At 45.5% G+C, this 23,962-nt stretch overlaps 2 protein-coding genes across 6 annotated transcripts; one reads left to right on the forward strand and one right to left on the reverse strand.

Annotated features, from left to right (window-relative positions):
- Nucleotides 1-1,322: 1,322 nt before the first annotated feature.
- Nucleotides 1,323-11,588, reverse strand: ccdc135 (coiled-coil domain containing 135). Of its 3 annotated transcripts, none has more exons than XM_035418461.1 (18): nt 11,522-11,588; nt 10,902-11,038; nt 10,542-10,710; nt 10,255-10,380; nt 9,779-9,973; nt 9,470-9,628; nt 9,153-9,371; nt 8,231-8,344; nt 7,987-8,065; nt 7,138-7,266; nt 6,775-6,903; nt 5,750-5,973; nt 4,752-4,967; nt 3,805-3,915; nt 3,505-3,615; nt 3,173-3,367; nt 2,502-2,641; nt 1,323-1,811 (listed from the first exon to the last, which is right to left on the reverse strand). In XM_035418461.1, exons 2-18 carry the CDS (start codon nt 11,036-11,038, stop codon nt 1,730-1,732), a joined length of 2,535 nt encoding a protein of 844 aa, XP_035274352.1. In that variant the 5' UTR covers nt 11,522-11,588; the 3' UTR covers nt 1,323-1,729. The 3 variants fall into 3 exon arrangements, with proteins under 3 accessions (XP_035274352.1, XP_035274353.1, XP_035274351.1); XM_035418462.1 differs by having other exon boundaries at nt 10,542-10,707; nt 11,391-11,585; XM_035418460.1 differs by having other exon boundaries at nt 11,391-11,585.
- A 1,132-nt stretch (nt 11,589-12,720) lies between these two features.
- On the forward strand, nt 12,721-23,764 carry LOC118227690 (zinc finger protein 319-like). 3 transcript variants are annotated; one of them, XM_035418464.1, is made up of 3 exons: nt 12,721-13,238; nt 16,147-16,264; nt 18,533-23,764. In XM_035418464.1, exon 3 carries the CDS (start codon nt 18,912-18,914, stop codon nt 20,670-20,672), a length of 1,761 nt encoding a protein of 586 aa, XP_035274355.1. In that variant the 5' UTR covers nt 12,721-13,238; nt 16,147-16,264; nt 18,533-18,911; the 3' UTR covers nt 20,673-23,764. The 3 variants fall into 3 exon arrangements, with proteins under 3 accessions (XP_035274355.1, XP_035274354.1, XP_035274356.1); XM_035418465.1 differs by lacking the exon at nt 12,721-13,238 and adding an exon at nt 13,418-13,593; XM_035418463.1 differs by lacking the exon at nt 16,147-16,264 and having other exon boundaries at nt 12,751-13,238.
- Nucleotides 23,765-23,962: the final 198 nt, after the last annotated feature.

Below are 23,962 nucleotides of genomic sequence, written 5' to 3' on the forward strand. Positions count from 1 at the left end.
ACACCAGGCCCGCAAGTGGAGGATGGGCTCTCCCTCTGTAGCCAGGTTCCTCCTGAGATTTCTTCCCTTTGGGGAGTTCTTTCTCACCACTTTTCAAGTGCTTTTCTCCCCACTGGGGAGTTTTTACCTTGTTTGCTTTTTGGGGGTTCAGGCCAGGCTTCTGCCAAATTTTCCTTCTGCTCTCTGTAAAGCATCTTTGTGACAGTTCTCTGTATAAAGCACTATACAAAAATAGATTTGATTTGATATACAAGGCACATACTATATATGCGGTCTGAGGAGAACATGATGAAGAGTTTTTGTACTTACGACATCTAAGTAACTGAGTAAGTTAACGGCTACTGCTGGGTTCGACCCTAATGACTTCGCATCAGTTCTTGCCAAACCTTAGTCCTATGCAATTGTGTTACTCAGTCTAGATAAGTGTCTACAAATTGCTTGAATGTAATTTAAAGTTTTTAAATTTCATTTCCATTCCAAATTAATTTCCATTATATTAAAGATGAATTCAGTGATCTTGTTAAGTTCAAAAATGTCGACCCATTAGTAACTGAAACCAAAGTTGAAAAAATTGGACTTCTCATGGTGAAGAAAACTGACCAGTATATTAAAGCATTTCCGTATGTTCCATTCTGATGCTGGACACATCAATATTGTCGAGTGAACTCAAAAAAGCCTGCCATTAATTAGCACTAGTGCTCCAGTATTGACAAAATGCCGGTGTGTCAACATTAATTGCTCTAATCGGTCTGAATCAACGGGCAAAAATTTTTTTTTGCTGGTGCTTTTTGGCACTCTACAGGGAGGAAGAGAGAGGCGCAACTCAAAGCTAACATTGCACTCTATGTTTTGTTGGATATATTCAGGTAATGTGTCCACTACAAGTCCATCCAAACTGTAAAAATCAAGGAATCAGCACAGCTCCCGCTATTAACCAATGCTTTTGAACAAGCAGCTAGGCTCACCCAGATGAGAAAGCAACAGATGCTAGGATACCATAGTGAACAGAGTAAAGGAGCACTGAGTACATCTAGTTACTGCCACCTGCAGGAAGGAAGGAGTAAAGCTTTTTCAACTGAACCATTTTTGAAAAATTGCTATGAATGGACATAAATACACACTGAAAATTATCATGATTCTGCTTCTTTTGGGATGTATGCAATAAAAAATTGTGTTGTTATATAACGTTGTAAAGGACACCTGCACTTTAAAATGATTCACTTACCCCCAATGTTGCTTGTATAGAATACTTCATGTCTTTATAAAGGAATACATGTATGTGTTGTTCCTCATCTTTACTAAGGTACGAATCCAAACCAAAGGACCCTTATTTCATTTTATTTAACAATAAAACAAGCATCCAAAATGTTTTTGTGATTCTGTAATGAAATCTACAGCAACAAGTCTCCTACAAATCCCAGAATGCATTTTCATCTCTCTGCTACTCATACGGCCCCAGATTAACTTTATACATAAAACCAAATAATGTCCAAGGTTTATTCATGAAATAAATCCTCACTCACCCATAGGAAATAAACTTTTAATAAGAGCTGCTATGGATCCACTGTTTGGGGAAGTGTGTAGATGAGGAAGTATTCTGAAGGTCATATGAAATGAAAGGCGTATCAGGTGATGGGAGGGTACCGGGAGATAGGGTACCATGTGATAGGGTGTTTCAATTGTGAAGTTGCAGTGTGTCTGGTTTTGGGTCTGTGCAGTGTGGATATCTTCAAAGAAACCTGGCCAGTCTTGGGTCTTGTCTCAGTGTCTGGTCCAGGAGCTGGTACTTCTGTGGGGCTTCCTCCTTTTGCCTGGAACACAGGGATTATGATGATGATGATGTTTCTGGTGCCACAGGGTTTTAAGGGCATGACAACCCAATTGAGCACACCCTCCCTGTACCAGTATCCAATCATTCCCCACAATTAAGGCTCAGAGACAGATTACAGTACAATATCAATACACTGACCAATTACGGTGGCCAGATGTCCCATTTCCCATTGAGCAAAAGTCAGATTAGAGACCTCTAGAGCGGTGGAATTCTATGTTGAGGGATGCTTTGACATAAACGTACAAGGCTAACACCAACATGGCTCAGGTTTTATCTGGATATAGCTTGGCTACGTCCTAGTCGGCTAGAAAACTTTCACTTTTCAACCAAGTGTAGCAGAGTTTTCACCCGAAAGCCTAGACGGCGTTTCACCAACTGTTAACCAACTTTTCACCAAAAAATGTCTGCTGGTTTTCCTGGGACAGTTCTGTATTTCAGCCTCTTTTCACAAGTCCCGACTTATTCTAAGAAAATCTCAATCTGTCCCATATTTCAGTCATACCATATTTCAGTGGGTTTTCTGACAGTAGTTGCCATTATAGTAGGTTCTCATTGCATGATGTACACAGTACTCCAGGGAGCCTGGTCACCCTACACCAGATGTCACCAGATGTTACAGAGCACCCAGTGAAACGGTGAAATGGAGTGAACCCGAAGAGTTTCGTGGTACCTGCTGAGGCGCAGTTTTAGGGTGTGGATTTGGAACATGGCCTTGGAGCAGAAGGACAGGTACTCCTCCTCGTCCTGCTTGGTCATGGACAGCCGGTTCTTCTGGTACCACTGCTGCTTCTCCTCCAGCTGCTGGGTTTCCTGTACCGTGTGACAGGTCACAGGTGACATCATTACGTAGTAACCCTCCACATAAACTACAGTACGATTAGAGCCACCAGTTTGTCTCCCCGTGTTTTCTCACATGGTTCAGTCCTCCACCAGCTTTAGGTCACGATAGCCTCTTTGTCAAACCACTTCTCAAACAATTACCCCATTTGCAGCACCTCAATATTCTAAGTCGATGAAGTAATTGCCACTACGTAAGCACAGACAATGATTGACAGCCTGGTTTGCAAGTAACACTGACATGTTAAATTTAGTTTGATTACTTACTAGTGCAGTCCACCAGCTGAACTGCACAGTCATTGCGATGAAGTACATTTCATTCACAGCTGGTAGACTGAAGACAAGCAATCGGACAGCTGCTCAATGAGGCGGGGACAAAAACGTTCCCTATCTGTTTTAGCACTGGTCAGACAGGTGCTGTCACTCACCTTCTCAAAATGAGCCTGGAACAGGTGCTGTGACTCACCTTCTCAAACCGGGTCTGGGACGGGCACTAAGACTCACCTTCTCGAAACGAGCCTGGATCAAGTTGGTCTTGTCAATGATCTGTTGCTTCAAGGCAGCCAGGCAGTCGTTCCGCAGCTGCAGCGCTAGCTGTCGGGACTGAATCTCTGGGGTGTCCAGACGATTCAGGAACGGCACCAGGAAGTCCAGCTCTTTCTCCTCCTGGCGCAAACGCTCCTCATTCGCCATGCGCTCCTGAGGGGGAGGAAGAGGAAGGGTGGAGAGGAGCCGGGGGCTTGCAATTAGTTTTAATTGTTGAATCTGTTGCATAATTAAGAGAAGGTTGTTCAAGGCAGAGTCAGCAAACTGTGAAGTGGTAATCTGAGGCTCACCAGCGCCTCCCGGTGGAGACGTGCTTTCTCGTTCCTTGCTGTGTTGTAGATGGAGATCAGCAGCTCCATGTTGCTCTCCTCCTGAACCCGCGTAGCCAGGATCTCCCACACCTACGCAAACGCACACACATACACATGCAAACACACATGTACACACACACACACACACACACACACATACGTGCACAAACACACACACACACACACACACACACACGCGCACATGTCAGAACAACGGCCGCTGCAGCTGTCTCATGCACACACACGAATGTGTCTCACTGTAATGCCTCCAGCTTATACCTCTGCTTCAGACTCCATCACGCGGTGGACCACCGTCTCCTCCTCCTTCGTCAGAGCAACCAGCAGCTCATACATACAGAGGTGCTTACTGGGCTTTTCAAATGGGTCCACCTGTAAACACACACACACAAAGCACGCAGACTATGACGCAATATAAATGTAACAAATGTACGAACAGTATCATGCTACAATATCTGATACACACACTGCAGCTCTCTTGCCATGTGTCTGATGCAAATACATGAGACGCTCACATAGTATCTGACAAGCACACAGACAGTATTTCTAACTGTATTATATTTAGCCCACATTACAGATTTACACCCTTACAGCAGTGTCTGACACACAGGACAACACAGGAAGCTGCTGCTCTTCTATAGCCTCAGCAGCAGCAGCCTCACACACTGGTATGCTCCCCAGAGGCTGATCCACATTCAGCTCGGGTGTTTCAACTCAATTTTCGTGAGTTACAACCTTTGGGAGATCTGGTGGAGCACAGCCACAGTGTGGGTTGCACTAGCAAGAGCTTTCCCTCTCTGCCTCTGCTAGAGAATTTCCTGTTTCTGTAGCTCCCAGACTTTGGGGGATGTTTTGTTTGTTAACCGTTTTGCTTCATTGCAAAAGAAATTGGGTTAAGACCACTGCTTGCATTCAGTTAGAAGTTTCTAGCTCAGTCGCCCTGCACAGTTGCTGCCTCCTCCTGGCACCGTGCCATACAATCTCTGAATAAAATGTCTGACACATACGGTGCATGCACATTGGTACATCTCTAATGCAGTCCCACGCACAGGCCTGATTGCGCTGTCATGCTGTAATGCCTGACGAACACACGCATCAGCCTGTAATTCGTGCCGCGGAAGCCATTTGAAGCCCCTCGCCTTAGCGCAGGAACGGAAGAAAAACCTTCGAGGACGACAGATTGTGAAGACTGACATGCTCGTTTTTACCTGGTAGATGGAGACCATTTCGGGGGTGAAGGGCTGCTGGTTCTTGGTGTCGCCCAGGTTGCTGGGCTTGACGAAGCTGCGCCAGGCGGCGGTGATGCGGTCGTCCTCGCGGTGGTACGTCAGCTCGATGCGGTTCTCCGACACCAGGAAGACGCGCTCCGCCACGTCCTCGTTGGCGGGCTTGGAGCGGTCCCTGTGGAACCTCTCCACGATCTTCTGCTCGAAACCAGGACACACCACAAGTATGCATTATCCCTCAAACCGGCAAGACTTTATAACATCTCTTCCTGCTACAGATGACAAGAACCAGTGTTAGTGTTGCACGTGTAAGTGATGGTGTTCGCTGGGCTTGAAAACAACTTTTTTTCTATTTTTTTTTTCTGTTTTCTATTTATTTGTTTGTCCGTCAACATAACTCCTGAACCAGTTAAAATGAAATTTAAAAAAAGATTAATTTTGTTCCTTTTCTCCCACCTCCCGAACATTGGGCCTCATTCAAAAAACATGCATACGCTCAGATTTGATCGTTGACTGATCGGTAACAAACGTTTCTTGTAACCTAAAGGTCACAAGTTTGATTACCAGGCAGCACACTGCCGTTGTACCCTTGAGCAAGGTACTTAACCTGCATTGCTTCAGTATCTATCCAGCTGTATAAATGGATGCAATGTAAATGCTATGTAAAAGTTATGTAAGTCGCTCTGGATAAGAGTGCCTGCTAAATGCTTTTAAAAAAATGCCTGAGGAGGTGACGGAATTAGTAATGTTACCTGCACAGACAATGAGACTAGTATTAGCGTTACCTTTATGGGCAATGGTAGTAATGTTACCTGCACAGACAATGAGACTAGTATTAGCGTTACCTTTATGGGCAATGGTAGTAATGTTACCTGCACAAACAATGAGACTAGTATTAACGTTACCTTTATGGGCGATGGTAGTAATGTTACCTGTACAGGTAAAGTGTTTAGTGTTAATAGTGATGGCGACATGGTTACCTTTACATGACGGTGCTCCTGATCCTGGAGCTCTTTAGCCACGGCTTTTTCCAGGCGCTCGTGGAAGATCACGTGACGGTAGTAGAGGAAGTCCGACCGCTCCTGAAAGCTCTCCGTCATCTCGGAGGGGAGCTCCTGCCTCTCGGCCAGCCCGTCCGCACGGGCGTGGCTGTGGAATTCCATCTGCCGCTCCGTCTCCAGTTCCATCGTCACATACCTGTGGGCTGGGGGTGGGGGGGGGGGTTGCGGTGCATTAATTGTGTCCCTCACTTTCATGTTCTTGAAATTAAATGCGACCTGTATGCCTATCAATGATAGCAATCACCAATATTAACCGACATTTATCCAGAGCCTTTCCTTGAAGAATTTAAAAGTGCTTTGGGGTGAAGTGAGGACCCCACTTACCACCGAATGTGCAGAAATTCACACAGCCAGTCAATGCGAATGCCCCCCAAGCACCACAATTTAATGGTTGAGAACTAACCAGGACAGCAGGAATAATAATAATACTTTTTGGAATAAGTGGCGCAAGATGGCCGCTACTAACAATACATCTGTGATACAATGTCTGTTGTGTCTAGTGCTCTGGGTCCCTCTGGTGCCTGCTGACAAAGGTGGGGGGAGGGGCACGTGAGTTTCAGTTATCAGGAGCATGTGTCATAACTATGTACCGAATCATCTGGGAATCACATATTTATGGGGGGGGGGGCAGGTGTATACAGAAACAAGGTAGCACGAATGTACACGATCAGCTCTAATATAACTGAGCTTAATTAGAGCTGTGTTCTTTATTGCGTTAATTAGGCTGGACCACTGCAGTAATCAGGCTGGACACAGTAATGGAGGTGCCTCCGAGGATACGCTGATATGCTAATATTTTGGAGGTTCCCACTGCTTTATCTCCTTGTTCTTTTCATATAGAGTGGAGTACACATAAGCACTCTTCAGCATGTAAATGCGTAACGCAACACAGTGAAATGCAGCAGTGACGCAGCGGTGTAAGTTCGGAGTGCGGGCGTGGTTACTCTTGAGGGCGTGGCTCCGCCCTGGCCGAAACCGCTCCAGAGTCATGTTGGTGACCACGTCCAGCTCACGCTCCTCCAGACGGTCCTGTCTGTTCTGGAACCACTGACGCATGGCGTTGGGATACTTGCCTGGCATTCACAAAGCACAACAAGGACAGAGAGTGGAGGAGGGAACAAGAGAAAGAGAGAGAGATAAAGAGGAGGCCTAATGCCTCTCAGTGTACAGGCTGAGATATGAAGACTCATCTTCTATGGGGATGAAGTGGAAGAACATCCCATTATATAGGGGCTGCTCTCTCTCTCTCTCACACTCTGTGTTGCCATGGTAACTGCGGTGGCCATGGTAACAGGAGAACCCCTTACATTCCAGGTCAGTGAAGGTGGTTAGGCATGTGACCATTCCATCATGCAGCAGGTAGGGAGCAAACTTCTCCAGCTTGGCCTTCCGGTACATAATCACCTTCTTCCCTCCTGGACAACGCGTCTCCATGTCTGCAGAGACAGCGAGAGCATCCAAAAGGAAGTCGCATCACTGGTCAGGTTCATAAACTTACAGTACGAGCCTGCCCTCCTTTCATACATTTAGTTTATTTTGGGGCTAAGCAGAGACGGTAACAGATAAAGATCGCAGCACCGAAGATGCCACAGCAGAGGATTTGTGTATGTAGAGTTGGCCACCCTGGCTGTGCGAACCCACTGCCATGAGGTAAGCCCTGTCAAATACCAGGGCTGTGTTTTTCTGCTAAACCAATGGTCTTCTGAGGAGTCATGACCTTGCCAATGTGAGGATTTGTTTTTTGTTTTTTTTTTAATTAAATAAAAAATCAAGCCTACTAAATTGCTGACCTATAACATAACGCTAGCTAAAACTTTGTAGAACCAATCCCACTGCAGAAAAAAAATCTCACAAACATTAACTTCCCTTTCCAAGTCCTTTACAGCCAGAATGGAGAGAAACAAGGTCAAAGGGGAAGAGACAGGCTCAGATAGGGAGAGACCGATAAGGAAAGACATGATCAGACAGGTTATAGCAGTGGTATTCACTCTTGACCTTGGAGAGCCACAGGTTTTCATTGCTGCTAAGCTCTTAATTGATCTAGGAAATTTTATCATGTGAATACCACTAGGTTAGATGGCCAGACTTGGACAATAGGATCAGACAGGGAAAGAAAGCGTCAGGTTATCGCTGATGTCATAAACTGACAAAGAGACCTCTCTGTGAGATCGCGATTGGCTTCACCCAGGTTGGAGGCATCTCAAAGACCTTGGGCTCGTCCTCCTCCTCCTCTTCCTGCAGGAAAAACACAGCACTGGTCAGCAGATAGTGAAACACAGTGTATTGGCCAATCTAACCGAGTTCAAGGGAACCACATGTATAGCCTCGAACGTCACTAACTTGCATTGTGTCTGAAGTGTGCCTACGCTGAGAGAGTGACTGATACGCAAGCAGACCCACCTCTTCCAGATCCTCAGACTCTTGCTGTATCTTCATGGCAGATATGAGAAGCGCAATGTCCCCTGGTAACAGGAACTCCCACCTCGTCGCATCACTCAGATCAAAGGTCATCTCCTGCAGACACGCCCAACACCAGCTACATGATGACTTGAATAGAGTGTTACAGTTTGTAGTCCTAAAACCCAGAAGTAAGTTTGTTTTTTTTGGGCCATGGGTTCCCTCGTTAGATTTCTAATGAATTTTTCCCATAGGGACGTTGTTTTTTGCCAAAAAATAAGGTCTGTGGCGAACGTAAGCCTAAGAGAGCTCCACGTTTTATTCTACGAGATAAATTACACCCATTAATATCACCACCATGGATTTCAAAGCTGTGTGCTTTTAAAAAGTATGTTTATAACAAGTTGCTATATTGAAACTACAACGGTCGTCCCATGCAGGCGGGCTAGTATGGAAACTTGAGTGGCGGTTCATACTTAGGAGAAGGTTTTTCAAGGAAGACCGCCACTCAAGTTTCCATACTAGCCCACCTGCACGCGACAACCGTTTTAGTTTCAACATAGCAACTTGTTAGCAACTTACTTTTTTACAGTACATAATGGCTTCTAAATTCACGTTTGAGATATTAATGGGTGTAATTTATCACAACATGAAACTCTCTTCGACATATGTTGACCACAGACCTTATTTTTGACAGAAAACAAAATGCCTATAGGAAAAATTAATTGGCAATTTGCAGAGGGAACTGATAGGGGAAGTAACTCCCGAGTTGGCCAACAAAAAGACGTAATCACTGTAAGTAACACTCTGTTCATACACACCCGTAGTAACTCACATGCATGTGTAAACAAAACAACAGGCTGCCAAACACACTCTCCGGCTCCGCACCTCTCCAAAACACACAGACACACACACACACACTAACCGCACAGCCATTATGGCAGCTTTGCATGTTGACCCAGTAGTTCTGGTGGTTCCACACGCTCTCAATCCCCAGGAAGGAAGGGTCACCGGTGGAGAAGCTCTTCCCGGTTAACGGGTCGACGAAGAAGTTTTCCGGAACTTCCCGGCTGCCCGCAAGAATCAGAACCCAGCAGTGCACCCGCTGGCCCAGCAGCGGGTCTGGAGGGGGGCGCTCACGCTCCTGTAAGATAGCATCACATGCTAAGCATCTCACACACACACTCATAGCCCCATAGCCCTTTACAGCACAATATAGGGGCTACCCCACCTCTTACTCACCTCTCTGAGTCGCTCCTCTTCCTCCTTTTTCTGCGCCATCATGGCCTCAACTTCGGCCTGCCGTCGGGCCTCCTGTTGCTTCTGGAACCCACTGCGTAGGTCTCTCGGCGGCTTCACAGAGTACTTCTTAGACTGCTTCTTCTCCTCCTCCACCCACTCCTGATCAACACAGAAAATGCACCATCTTGCACGCAACCGCTTACGCGCTGGTCATAGACGCAAGGCCAAGTGCACACACGCAAATACTCAAAAGCAAGACACACAGCCACGCACAAATGGTATAAGTCAGGGTAAAAAATCGTCCCGCACCTTCTCCTGTCTGACTTTCAGGGGGCAGTCTTGGCGGGACTGGTCGAGCAGGCACATCTCTTTAACCGCGTAGCCACTGACACAGTAGGCATTATACCCAGCTCCCAGCAGGAAGGAACACAGAAGGGTGGAGAAATCGAAGCTGCTTCCCCTCTGATTTTGCAGCACCCAGGTGGGGGAAAAGAGCTGCCTGGGCTGGACATTATTATTATTATTATTATTATTATTATTATTATTATTACTACTAATTAAGTAAGAGACGTAGAAGGGTCAGAAAGTAAAAGTCCTGCCATGTGTTTCTTCCTCCCATGATCTCAGCCAGCTGATTTCACCAATGAGTTCCACCTCCTGGCTGAAGAATTGTGCCAATTAGCAGCAAATCCAGTTGATTTGAACAAAATACTGGGGAGGATTTTTACTTTCTGAACCTGGATTTTCCTCCTCTGTTATGCACTACCACAAAGATAAACACTAACCAGGCTGCTGGGAGGGTCAAGTGGGTCCAGACAAAGGTGGTCACACACAAAGCTGGCACACCCATGCCAGTTGTACAGCTCAGGGTACGAGAGAAGAGTGGGTTGCAGAGTTGTGCTCACAAATTTCTGTGCCATCAGAGAGACAAAGAGGGAGAAAGAAAAGCATATTATTAGTTTGAGCCATGTGGGCCATGTGAAAATGCTCACTGCTGTAATGTCAGCATCCTTCAGTGATCACTTTGAAATAAATATTGCAAGGTGCTTTTTGCTTGCACGTGTATGAGTACCTTGGTCCCACACTCGTTGAGTGGACAGAGCAATAGGGGTTTGCGTTCCGGGTGCAGGTGGACGTACTGGCAGCGGAAGTTCTCTGCCATTTCCAGCAGCTGGTTCTCATGTGGTGAGTTTTCCTTGTATGATGTGGGGAACTCCTCCTCTGTACCCATCTCGGGCCTGCTGGGGAAGGGGAGGGGGCATGAGCACTGCAAAACTAGTTGTCTGACAGTCTTGGGTTGACAGGTATTCAAGTTTAGCCGCACAGCCTAGCTTGGCGCTACATCTGAGCAATCAGTGTCCGTCAGGTGTTGTGGGGGTACCATTAAGTCAAGGATTATTAATAATGGTATGGTGGCGGCTGCTTATCTCACAGTGAACAAACTGAGGGGATTATGTCGTTGTTTGACATGGCATCCTCAGACTCCTGTAGGTCTCCATCTCTATATCCCTCCCCTCCTTCTTCTTCCCTCTTCATCTCTTTCTGATTATCTGTCTCCTCCACATCCATCTGGAGAAACGAGAGAGAGAGCATCGCTAGAAATCACGAGGCTTCAGAAAAAGCTGACGTTTGCTGCGGTTTTAAGAGCCATTGTATGACGCTTTAGGCAAACCCTTGTGAATAAAGTGTAGGCTGGCTGTTCTAAAATCGCTGGACTAGCTATGAGTGAAAGTGACTGTAATGTCAAGTTTAACAAGGGATGTCTATCTTGCTAGTTCGTGTAAATCCACACCAATCTTGCAAACAATGTCAACGAACGTTAAATTATACTAAGCTACGTGAGTTCTCGTAGTATTTATTAGTCTATCAAAGTATCATCCATGTTCGGTAGTTAGCTAGCTAACGTTAAATTATTACTTACATTAATATCATCAGATTATCCGGTCTACTATGAAGTCTAGTTCAGTGGCATTACGATACCAATCCAGCTACCTAACAAGACAAGTGTTTTTTGTATTATTGTTTTTATTTAGCTAGCTAAAATTGGCTTACATTAGCAGCTATCCACGCTTCCACGGTTGTGTATTGCGATCTGTTTCTATGGGTACGCGAGGTGTATAATCACGTGATGAGCCCACGGTTTCCAATGTACCCTACCTTTTTTGACGGTTTATGGTTTCCCTACCTAGACATGAGCACTTTTTTATTTTATTACAGAAAGAAGTTGTAACACTGAAAAGGACTGATGACAGGCAAAAAAAATTTTTTTTGAATTATACCCTACTATAACTAGTTCAGTGAATACAATTACTTTCCATAGCAAACGTAGTACTAGTATAATTTATGTTGGAATTCTGTGGTAATATTCATCTTATATTATTTGGTTGCCCTGAGTTATCTGTTCCTCAGAGTAGTTCTTGACAAAATGGTCCAAGTGCATATACAGGGAAATCCCACTTTAGACGCACATGGGAACTGCAGCTCTGATTCCACAGAAAATATACATAATAGAAAAATAAGGTTTTCTACTGCTAACGTTTTAATCTCATGCAGTTGAATACACTACTCAGGCATGTTCTTAATATTTCTCATTTTTGGTGTGTTTTATAAACTGACCTTACAGTGACAAACAATGACTATACATTTTAAAAAATTCTTACCAACAACCTAATTTGATTTGTGACATTACTCAACTGAGATTAAATTATAGACTTTTCTCCCTTCCTTGCCTGTCACTTGAGGCAACGATTTTAGTGGCTTGTGCTCATTTGATTGCGTATGATCTCTCAGTGCAGTTGAGAGGGCAGTGTGTCTGTGGGAGTATGATGTGTGTGCGTAATGATAATATTTGAACCAAAGTTTTATGCGTATGCATTTATGGACGTTTTCAATAGTAAACAGAGCAGATGGTACTGTGCATTAGTGTGCATATCAACGCAACGTGTATATTTCACTGAGCTATTCTGAACATTCTCGTCAGCTAAAATTCTTGAATCAGCGGGCAGCTAGTTGACTGATAAACAGGGTCATGTCTCAAAATGGCAAGCGGTACTTAAAAGAAATGATGACGGAAATGTATGCGAACTCTCTAAATGAGGCAAACTATTCGACTAGCACTCGTCTTCACTCCGATGCAAAAACCTTTAACCCACAGTTTTTTGAACACACTATTGCAAACACGTTTTGGTTGTATGTCTATTGCATAGCATTTGCTAACTAACCAAATAGCTGCATAATTTGCAACGTCGTTCAATTAACATTAAATGATAATTCTAGTTTTTTTTTGTTTTTGAACGCCCCGCCTGTGATGTGTGCGCTCACTAGCGCTACAGCTAGGGTGTTACAGCCTAGTTAGGTTTCCGGTTGTATTCAGGTTCCCGTGTACTGTGCCCTATTGTGAATATTTTCCTGCAAAAGTCGGGCCCCTGAACCGGGAGAGAAAAGAATAGGCACGGGCCTCTGGAGGGAGGGGGAGTTGAAGCTATCAAAGGGACCGCTGGAGAAATCGGCGGAAAAAACTCATATTAGGCTAGCTGCGTGTTTTATGTAGGAAATAATACACAAAGCCGCTCTTCCAACTGGGTCCGGCCTGCAACGGAGTGGTCGAAAGTACAGACGAGAGCAAGCTCAACCGGCCGAGTGTCCACGGATCCAGAGTGCTGGGCCTCCATTCTCCTCTGTGCAAGACAACCGATATAATCTCACATTTGTCGCAGAAATCAAGATTCATCTTGTGTGGCTTGGAGGAGTACATCAAACGCCTTCTGAGGTATTAAGTCAGTAATACTAATGATACAGCGTCAATGTATATGTGCCTTTGTAGCTTTGACCGAATTATAAACGGCTATGTTGCATTCTAGCTAGTTAGCAAACGTTAGCTAAGTAGCTAGCTACGTGACGTGTGTTGGGATATGCCCTAAAACCGACGCAAGCGAGTTGGTAAGCAAGCTAGCTGCCTGGTTAGGTGCTTTGCGGTGTTCGCTAAGTTAGATTGAATTTCGAAGTGTAGCAAAACGTGTGATCAAGAGTGCGCACAACAAGCGGATTTAATGAAAACTAGTTTGATAGTTTGTCAATGCAATGCTAATTACGTTAGATAACTCACTAGCCAAGGTACTCTTAAGGTATGGCAAAGAATGGTTCCCGAAAAAGGAAAAAGATCTTTAGTGCTACTGTGGTTAGCTTGATAACTGGCTAAGCTAGGTTGCTGAGTGCTTTCTGTTTAAAACGAATCTATCGAGACAATATTTGTCAAGGAAGTTCCTTATAAAGTGATATAGCGAGATTGCTAACAAGCTAGATACCCAACTATGCTCTATTAACGATCTCACGACATTTCAGATTTTGTCTTCGCTTCTAGCTAGCTAGCAGTGTTTTTTTTTGTTCGGTTTCCCTCCATTATTTAGCACTGGCTTCATAACCAACGTTACAGGAAGCGCATTTATGTACCGTAAACAATGCCTGGCTATTGTGTCCAGCGAGGCTTCCAGTCTGAATTAACAAGGTTTCACGCTTTGGTGCTTACACTAGCTACTGCCTACAATGCATTTAGCATATAATTAAGACTGTTTCTGCACAGTTGTGTCAAAACAGCAGGCCCACCTTAGAACCCTCCCTTTCAGTTTCTTGAATCGAGCGGAATTGACTGTGACTTTTTCCCTGGCCCGTTAGCTACCGGGAAATGTAATGGACATCTGTTTCAAAAAGTTTGTCACAACTAACAATTGTATGTTGTGAATATTAGATTTTTGCAGTTAATATAACCATCATTAGACAATTATTAGTGCATTAACACCCTTCCTGAAGTTATTTGAAATGAAATGTGCATTGCTCAGTCAAGCGGATGTTTTTAAAAACTGAAGTCATTATTAACATTAAATGTATGCACATCCCTCAGAATATTAATTTACATGAGTGGTTTGTGAGTGTTTTGTTTTTTGGCGGAGTGCCTTCAATAGAGAATGCCTCTGATTGTCAGTTGAACTCCAGAAATCTCCAGTTGCGGTGTTCTGCGTGTGGAAAATAGTGCGAGTAAAACAAAAGGAGCTTCACAGTGAAGGCCTCACACCAACATTGCAACAGAATCAGTTTGTTATTGTGTGCTGGAAATAAAACATTGTCTCTGCCACATGGAATTGAAATATTGCATAAGCTGTGCATTGTGCAGTACTGGGGTGGTGGGTTAATCATTAGAGATATGTGTACCCATATTTATAAGATATCACAAGATAAGAAGTATGGATCAGATTTGCATTTTAGATCCTAATGAATATGGTTGGGTATATTGACATGGCAAACCTGATCCTCAGTCAACACTCAGCACTATTAATCTGAAGTTCTTTATGCATGTGAAGCACAACTTTTAGCTACATGTAGTGACTCTAAGCTTAAAATGTGAGTTTGAACATTTTTCCCTTGTCAGACTGCATTATGCATATAGCTAGCTTTATACTATGTCATTTTTAGGGCAAGGCCAGTTTGGCCTTGATGAAGCTAAAATTTCATGGGACACCAAGGCCAGATCAGAAGGGCAGTAAAGCATCAAGGCCAAAAAGCACATTATAAAAGCACTTTTCAATTTGTACAGTCAAAAGTCACCAGAGAATGGAGCATAAAATGTAAAATTCTTAAAAACAGAACTGTTTATACCCAAAAACAAAAATGTGGCAGGTAATGGCAGGTACCGATACATGGTCAGATTGTACTAAGAATGCTGTATATTTATAGATGTCTATATATGCATTACATATAGTACACAGTAAACATGTAGTATGTACTGTATATTTATGTATTATTCTTCTTGCTATATGATTGTCATAAGATAATTTTAACAAACAAAAAGTATGGCAGGTACCTGTGAGTTCAAATTGAAAGTTTGATTATGGCGAGCAGCATCACAAATTTCTGTCCTTTTCAAACCATTTCATACCTTCAGTAAACTGCAAAAGTCCTTGTATAGGATGGAAATGATCTTAAATTCAAAATTGTGCATTTGCTGAATCACTGCTTCACTGGATACTGTCAAGGATACTAGGGCAGCTGAGTGTACAATTGCTGTGTAAATTGTCAACATGTTCCCGCATTGCTACATGCTAGCTCAGTTACGCCTTCCATGCCATAATTAACATGCATGGCACCTTATATGTCCATCTTCAGAAACAGTTTGAATTACTAACCAGTAATTTGAGACTTAAGTTATAAGGTGGGATTTTTAAAGTGTCCAGCAAAAGAAAAATAGCTGATAATACTTAAAGTTTGAGCTTGAGCCAATTGGCGAAGAAATTGGTGTGTAAAATTATTCAAGAAGAGCCAGTTACGTTCAGATTAATGTTCCAGTAAATCTAAATTACTTCTTGGTCAACACTTTGTTTTTTGGTGCTGATAAGGTCCTGCTAATTTGAGTTTTAAAGTCACTAAACTAGTATATTACATAAACATTTCACATAGGGACAATGTTTGTCCACAGCATGTTAAGTTTAATTGGTTCTCAGATTATATGTGGATAGCAGTATATTTCTAGGTGTACTCCATATGCTTCTATTTCTGCTGTCATTAGTTAGCCGAGATAATGCTTATCGATAGTGAAATTGATTTAATTGAATAAGCAGTAAACTTCTCTGAGCAAATTTTGTTTAGTCGTCAGCTAATGAATAACACTTAATTTTATTTCGCAACAGGACTTGGAAACACTTTCAGGAGAACTACCCAGCTGTGTCACTGGAGTACTATTTCCACAAGCAGTGATGGCCGACTTTTTTTCTTTCTCCTTCAGAGGGAACCATGGCCATGTAGATTGTAAGGCAAAGCACAAATGACTGCAAAAGTACTTGTATAAAAGAGAATTGCTGCCAAAATGCAGTGAATCCACGGCAACAGTTGCATGGCTACCGTGTAATTCATGTCTCGATAATGATGGCGTATGTGATGCCGGGTTTTTTTTTGGGGGGGGGGGGGGGGGGAAGGACACACTTCCCACTTTTTTTCTCTTGAATTTTCAACTAAGAAGCATTGCAACTTATGTGCATGCATTCAAGCTAGCAGCTATTTTCCAGATCACACAGTACTACAGGAGAGCTGTCACAGATCACAGCAGAGCTGTAGTTCTCACTGATGGCTGTTGGTGTTGTGCTGACACCTGGCACGTTGTTCGGGGGGGGGGGGTTATTTTGTGAAACATGAATAACTGATTATCTTATAATCTTGATTAATCACACCCTGACCCTGGTTAGATGAAGTCAGGGTGTCTAGGCTGTAGAGCCCTGCCTGATTTTGTGGTGAGCGCATATTTTATAGATCAAAATATGCTGTTATAACAAGGATCAGTTATATAATATTAACAAAACCTTATAAGCATACTTGTCATAAAAACATCACCAAGATGAAGAGGAATCTATATGGATTTCTGGATTCCTCTCAATCTTTGTGATGATGTTTTTTTTAATAACAGTTATGCTTATTAAACTTTGTTAATATTATACAATTTATCCTTGTTATAACTCCATATTTTGATCTAAAAAATATGGACAATATTGTGTAAAAAGATGATGCATTTGTAACGTAAGACTTGTTTTATTTTATGAAGTCTGATGTATTTATATTTATTTAGTGTACAAACATTGGTGGACACCATGTATATTGCCTGTCTGCTATCATTAGTGGATATAATGCGTCATCAGAAGGAATCAATCAGAGTGTTGTATAAATACGGGTATGAGTCAGCCATCCCTGAAAAGGGTTTCGGCTGAAATGATGGGTGTTTTGTTGTACTGCTCTATTTGTAGCCTACTGAATAAAGAATAGAGAAAATGTTTAAAAGAGGAGGAAAAATGCCTCCACCTTAATTTATACCAGTGTGTTCTCAAGCTCGGTCCTGGGGGACCCCTGTGCATGCTGGTTTTCATTCCAACCTCAACAGCAATCCCAGAATTTTAACAAGCTGTTAATTTTTCTTAATTAGGTGCTTTTCATGTTTTAGAGATGGGGTTCCAGAAAGGGCCAGTGTGGGTGCACACACCTGGTTCTACTAATAAATCACTGCTAAGTCATTGCTAAGCACCTTGATTAGTAGAATCAGGATCAGGTGTGTGCACCCACACTGGCCCTTTCTGAATAAGACTGGGGACCCCAGCTCTAAAACATGAAAAGGACCTAATTAAGATAAAATAACAGCTTGTTAAAATTCTGGGATTGCTGTTGAGGTTGCAATGAAAACCAGCATACACAGGGGTCCCCCAGGAGTGAGTTTGAGACCCACTGATTTATGCAATATTAATACTGCCCTTTCCATTGGCCTGAAGAAGGGTGGAGGTCAGAGGTCATCACTAGATTGAGATTTTCATTTTTTTTTTCCCCCTCTAACTTCACTTTTTCAAAACGGTTCCAACTCTCCCATGACTTGCAAGATTTGTGGTTTTCACATCGTTAAGCAACGGTGGTCTTGTTCTTGTCTGAATTACTGTCATTAATTTTTGGAATAAAACCACTTCAGCCCCCTACGGTTACCGTAAACACTCGGCACCGTGAGTTTCAAGTGCGTTTACAACGCGTGCCCTGGATAATGACCTCTGCCGGAGAGGCTGAGCACCATAACACGTAACGTTCCGGGTCCTCTCTCCGGCCGTAAGTCAGCCTCTTCCAGCATGTCCGTGCGACGGCCCCACAAAGTCCGCTCTGTTACAGTGAAGTCTTCCGGAACCGCAGGGGGCGGGTTTCCGCTCCCGGAGACCATTCTGCTCGGCCCAGAGCGAGGAGCCCTGGGATCCCTGCCAAAGGCAACACACGCATCACTGAACTTAAAACGGAGCGCTAGCACTGAACACCCTGCAATCCCAGCCAGGAGTTCTTAGCCAGACACCCCCCCCCCACCCCCAGTTTCCTGCAGTGGTGCTAAATACAAGGGAAAGAACATTTGTTGTCGGTCATCTTGAGCCATGAATTTAAAATCTGGAATCGTTTATGGAAAATCATTACAAAACCATCGACAGTTTTTTTCTTTAAAACTGCCTGCCAGTGACATTGTATGGAAAGGCACTGCATATTAACACATTTCTCCTCTGCTTGCAGGGAATATTGGGGAAGCCAGGAGGACGTTGTCAATGCCAGCAGAACATCTCTTCTGGGCTGTTGTTGAAACTTTACAAGTTGTCCTGTTTTTCTGTGGACTTTGCTTACCATCAGTGCTCCACCATCACTGGACATCACTGGGTTCATGAACTTTTTAAAAATCAGGGATCCTAGGTAGACTTGTCTGTAGACTAGACAGGTCATATCTTGTTTGAAACCATCAAATGCCCTCATTTGTCTTTGAAATCGTAGCATAGCTGTACCGCACACACGTACAAGAGACCAGCGCACTGTGCTTGTGCCAGAGCGGTCTGCCACCCCCGATGACCCACAGACCCCCTACACAATTTGAAAGCTGAATCCATTCGCGAGAGCCAGGATGACGGAGGCGTGGCAGCAGCATGCCGTGGGCCCGCCCCCCGTGGTCCACGCCATCCCGCCGGGGTCGGAGAACGCCCTGGGCTGCGCCGTGTACGGGATCGTCCTGCAGCCCGACCCCGCCCTCCAGCAGCAGCACGGCCAGCAGCACGCCGCCCAGCCGCAGCAGCCCTCCCTGCAGGTAGGGGGCGAGGGCGGGCACAAGTGCGGGGCCTGCGGCCACGACATCTCCCACCTGGCCAACCCGCACGAGCACCAGTGCATGGTGAGCCAGGACCGCTCCTTCCAGTGCACCCAGTGCCTGAAGATCTTCCACCAGGCCACCGACCTGCTGGAGCACCAGTGCGTGCAGGTGGAGCAGAAGCCCTTCGTCTGCGGCGTCTGCAAGATGGGCTTCTCGCTGCTCACCTCGCTGGCCCAGCACCACAACGCGCACAGCAGCGGCAACCCCATGAAGTGCTCCATCTGCGAGAAGACCTACCGGCCGGGCTCCTCGGGGAACGCCACGCCCACCACCTCGGCGGCCAACCCCCAGCAGCCGTCGGCGGACGGCGCGGCCTCCAGCGGGGCGGCGGTGGGCATGCCGGCGCCCGCCGGCTTCGTGGCCTCCACGCCCGACAGGCCCTACAAGTGCTCGGTGTGCCAGAAGGGCTTCCGCCACCTGTCGGAGCTCTCGCGGCACGAGCGCGTGCACACGGGCGAGAAGCCCTACAAGTGCGACACGTGCGACAAGAGCTTCAGCCAGTCCTCGCACCTGGCGCACCACCAGCGCACGCACAGCTCGGAGCGGCCGTACAAGTGCGCCGTCTGCGAGAAGAGCTTCAAGCACCGCTCGCACCTGGTGCGCCACATGTACGCGCACTCGGGCGAGCACCTGTTCAAGTGCAACCTGTGCGAGCTCCACTTCAAGGAGTCGTCGGAGCTGCTGCACCACCAGTGCCAGCCGCAGGGCGAGCGGCCCTTCCGCTGCACCACCTGCGGCAAGGGCTTCAAGCGGCCCTCGGACCTGCGGCAGCACACGCGCACCCACTCGGAGGAGCGGCCCTTCCAGTGCGAGGAGTGCCAGATGAGCTTCAAGCAGCAGTACGCGCTGGTGCGCCACCGCCGGACGCACAAGAGCTCCGCCGACCGGCCCTTCAAGTGCAACCTGTGCGACAAGGGCTTCCTGCAGGCGTCCCACCTGCTCTACCACCAGCACGTCCACGGCATGGAGAGCCTGTTCAAGTGCGCCTCGTGCCAGAAGGGCTTCAGCCACTCGGCCGAGCTGCTCCGGCACAAGTGCGGCGCGGCCACCTCGTCGCCCGACCGCCCCTACAAGTGCGACATCTGCGGCAAGGGCTACAAGAAGTCGTCGACGCTCCAGCGCCACCAGAACGCGCACTGCTCGGAGAAGCCGCTCAAGTGCTCGCTCTGCGACCGCCGCTTCCTCTCCTCGTCCGAGTTCGTGCAGCACCGCTGCGACCCGGCGCGCGAGAAGCCGCTCAAGTGCCCCGACTGCGAGAAGCGCTTCAAGTACTCGTCGGACCTGCAGCGCCACCGCCGCGTCCACACGGGCGAGAAGCCCTTCAAGTGCCCCACGTGCGACAAGGGCTTCAAGCAGCGCGAGCACCTGGCCAAGCACCAGAGCGTGCACGCCCGCGAGGCCCAGTTCAAGTGCGTCTGGTGCGGGGAGCGCTTCGGGGACTTGGGCGCCCTGCAGGAGCACACCGTCCAGCACACTGCCGAGGGAGGGGGCTACCCCGTGCCCCCCTGCATCCAGTAACCCACTTCCTTCCCGCCCCCCCCCCCTACCCTTTACACTAACTAGTGTCCCGCCCCTCGTTTCTGCGTTCAATAACCAGCACTCACCCCCCCGCCCTTGTTAGAACAGAGTATAATACAACCTCCAGCCCGATCCTTAGCATCCAGTAACAATCGCCCTTTTGCTTACAGTAACCGGTGCCCCACCCCCCTCTTTTTGTTACAGCGGCTAGTTCCCTGCCCCTTTCAGTATATAGTAGCTAGTGCTTCTCAACAAAGGACAGCAAGGCCCTCCACTGCCTTAAGTCAAAAATGGGAAACTTCAAATGAGGAGCGCTCCCCGCCCCCGCTGGTGCGTCGGCCTCCCAGCAGCTATACGGTACAGTGCAGCGTCACATGCGGAGCCCGCCCACGCCTGCGCCGTGGAACACCCGTGTCACGTGACTTTTCTCTGCCCCACTCTTGCCTGGTGTGGATTCATCTCTTCGAATATCGAGTCGCCCGGCGGTTCGACTGAAGCCCGTGCCCTTTTGTTGCCAAAATACCCCAACGCCACGCCCACAAACTTCCCTCACCTGCTGGAGCGCTGGGTAGGGTGGGGGTGTCTGTGGCCTGCTTTTTGGGGAGTTAGAAAAGTTATGTTAACTCAAAAACAAGACGATGAAACAAAAAAAAAAATGGACCTCTAGACCTCGACAAGAGGAAGTTTCCATGACTTCATCCAATCCACTGCCCACCCCCTCCCCAAAAAGAAATCACATTGGCCTAGCAACCCTGTACGCATATATATGTAATGCATACAGTATTCCTATGTGTTTCTTGGCCTCACAGGTACAGTAGCCTGTAAAGCTATTTTAAATGAGAAAAGATAGTTGTGAGTCCAGTTGTGAGATATTGAGATTACAATTGTGCGTATGTGCCCGTCACTGTGGCTATTGCAGTATGTACAAAATCCAATATGTACCAGATCCCAAATATTTCAGGAACCAGTGAACACCTAAGATGACTTGGGCTTCCCCGAGCCCTCCACATTCTTCCATAATACATAAATGAGCATAGATATATACACACACACACACACTCATGTCATTATATACAGTTTACACATGTATAGATATTCATCCAGTCTCCTGCAAACTGTCTTGGTATTGCTGTATGTACATAAAAAAAAGTATGTATGCTAATGTTAACTGGTCATGTAGTAGAAATTGCATTGTGTGTTTAATGAATCTGCTGTTTTCTCTAACTTTTTATTCAGTGTATCTGTGTTTACTGTAGGCTTTTTTTTAACCTTTTTTTCTTTCAAAAGTTGCAAGGAAGGGATACATTTTGTTGCCCCTTGCGCCCCCCCCCCCCCTCCCCCCCAAATATATGTGAGTTGGTGGAGTTGTATAATGCAGTTTATTTTTGGTGTGGAGGTCTTTACTGTGGAAAGGACCATATCAGTCCTCTGAATTTTTCAGTTAAATTGCAGAATTAGTCATTGGTCCAGGACTGACCCAGGGTCAGTATGAGGACAAAGTGTAAAGGCTAACACTTGGAAAAAGTGTCGCTAGACAAAAATGAAGGTGTTGCACAATGTTTGGCATTTATACATTGGCAAAGGCCTGCAGGGAGGGTTCTGCTGTCTCTATGGTAATGAGATGCCAAACTCCTGACCCATTTGTTTACATTTGTAAACTGTCCAATTGCACAGAGACAAATCAAAGCTACGAAGTATAATGGCGTCCGCAACGTAACAGAATTCTAGAGGTGCATGACATTGAGTAAAAATGTCTTACAACACTTTTTAAAAAATAAATTTGGTGCCCAGTTTGGGGCTGAACATCTCTACGTCCCACCCAAATTTGAAATGGCCGACGGTCTACCAAAGCAGCTGCGTTCTAACCCCACTGCCGATTTGGGAGAGTGTGGGCAACTACGGTTCTCCTCCAAAACGTGTGACATCGCCAGCCGTTTTTTTCTTTTTTCTTTTTTCTTTTGTCCTCCACATCACAGACTACAGCAAAGGTTGCATGGAGTGGAGTTGGAGGAAAACCTTTCGTATGCGGCTTTAACGTTCAGTCTACAGGTGCCCGATCGACCAGCGGGGTCACTAGATGGTGATGAAACGCAGACCGCTAACCAACTGAAGCCTCCCATGCGTCTCTCTATGGAGCTACTGGCAGTCGGCGCTGTCGTGGTCTGTGGGGCTTAGCCCTGGGGCCTTACCTGAATGAGCCACCGAGCAGTCCCCCTGTAACAAGTTCTTCAGCTGAAAATGTGTCATTTTTGTCTGGCAACACTAGTCAAAAGTGTTGTGCCAGAAAGTTAAAAATGGGTTTAAAAGCCCCTTCTGCCTCTGATGTTCAGGGCTATGTATTGAGGTGGTGCCAGAGCAGATTTGGTATTATTCAAATATTTTTTGGGAACCCAAAGGGGCCTACTGGACCAGTAGCTTCTCTGACTCCTGCCAGCAGTGTTGTTAAAAGTTTCCAGCCAAACTGCAGTATAGACTATCAGTTTTCTTAATGACACTTCAGCCTTAAGCGTGGGAAAAAGATGCTGTGCGAAGTTCAGTGGGTCCCCAGATCTAACTTGACTGCCATTGTCCGTCCTTCCCTGTGGAGTCAGTCTCGTCGTCCTCCACTAAAGGTCAGTAAAGATTGTGTGCCGTTTCATTTTTTTTTTTTTTTAATTCCCAATAATTGACGAAACACTGAGTCAAAAATTAATTTGGTTCAAAAGAAAAGGGTATGTTTTGTATTTGCGGAAGTTTAAGTGTTGTATATTTTTCTTTTTTTATTAATATCTTTATCAAATATAAATATATAAAATATATATACATACATATATATATATTCACAGTAGGGGATTTGAATGGCGTTTGGGTGAGAGTGAGTGAGGGTTATTTGCTGTGGAAATGACCTTTGACCTGCTCTGCGCATGCTCACAGTGGTAGTCTATGTATTTGGGAGCACATGTCCCTCATATCTTTTTTCATTTGTAGTTTGTGGAAGAGTCTGTAAAATCCATGTGTGTAGCAATGGATGTGGATATTCAAGCTAAAAAATATCTGTATGTAGCATTTAATACACAGCACTAACAAATAAACGTTTTTCATGAATACTGGAATGTTGCATATTTTGTACTTCATTATCGTTGAATGAGATCACTTTTTCAAGGGTATACCACATGGTGATTTACCCATCACACTCTGAGGAAGAAATATTCTGCAGTTTGAGTACTTTCGTAACTTACATTTTGGCTTGATCTATAGTAACATTACTTGTGTACTCTGATGAAAGAGGTTCCAGTGTGCTTTGTTGCTTT

The sequence above is a fragment of the Anguilla anguilla genome, chromosome 5 (assembly GCF_013347855.1).
Source record: "Anguilla anguilla isolate fAngAng1 chromosome 5, fAngAng1.pri, whole genome shotgun sequence".
NCBI lineage: Eukaryota > Metazoa > Chordata > Actinopteri > Anguilliformes > Anguillidae > Anguilla > Anguilla anguilla.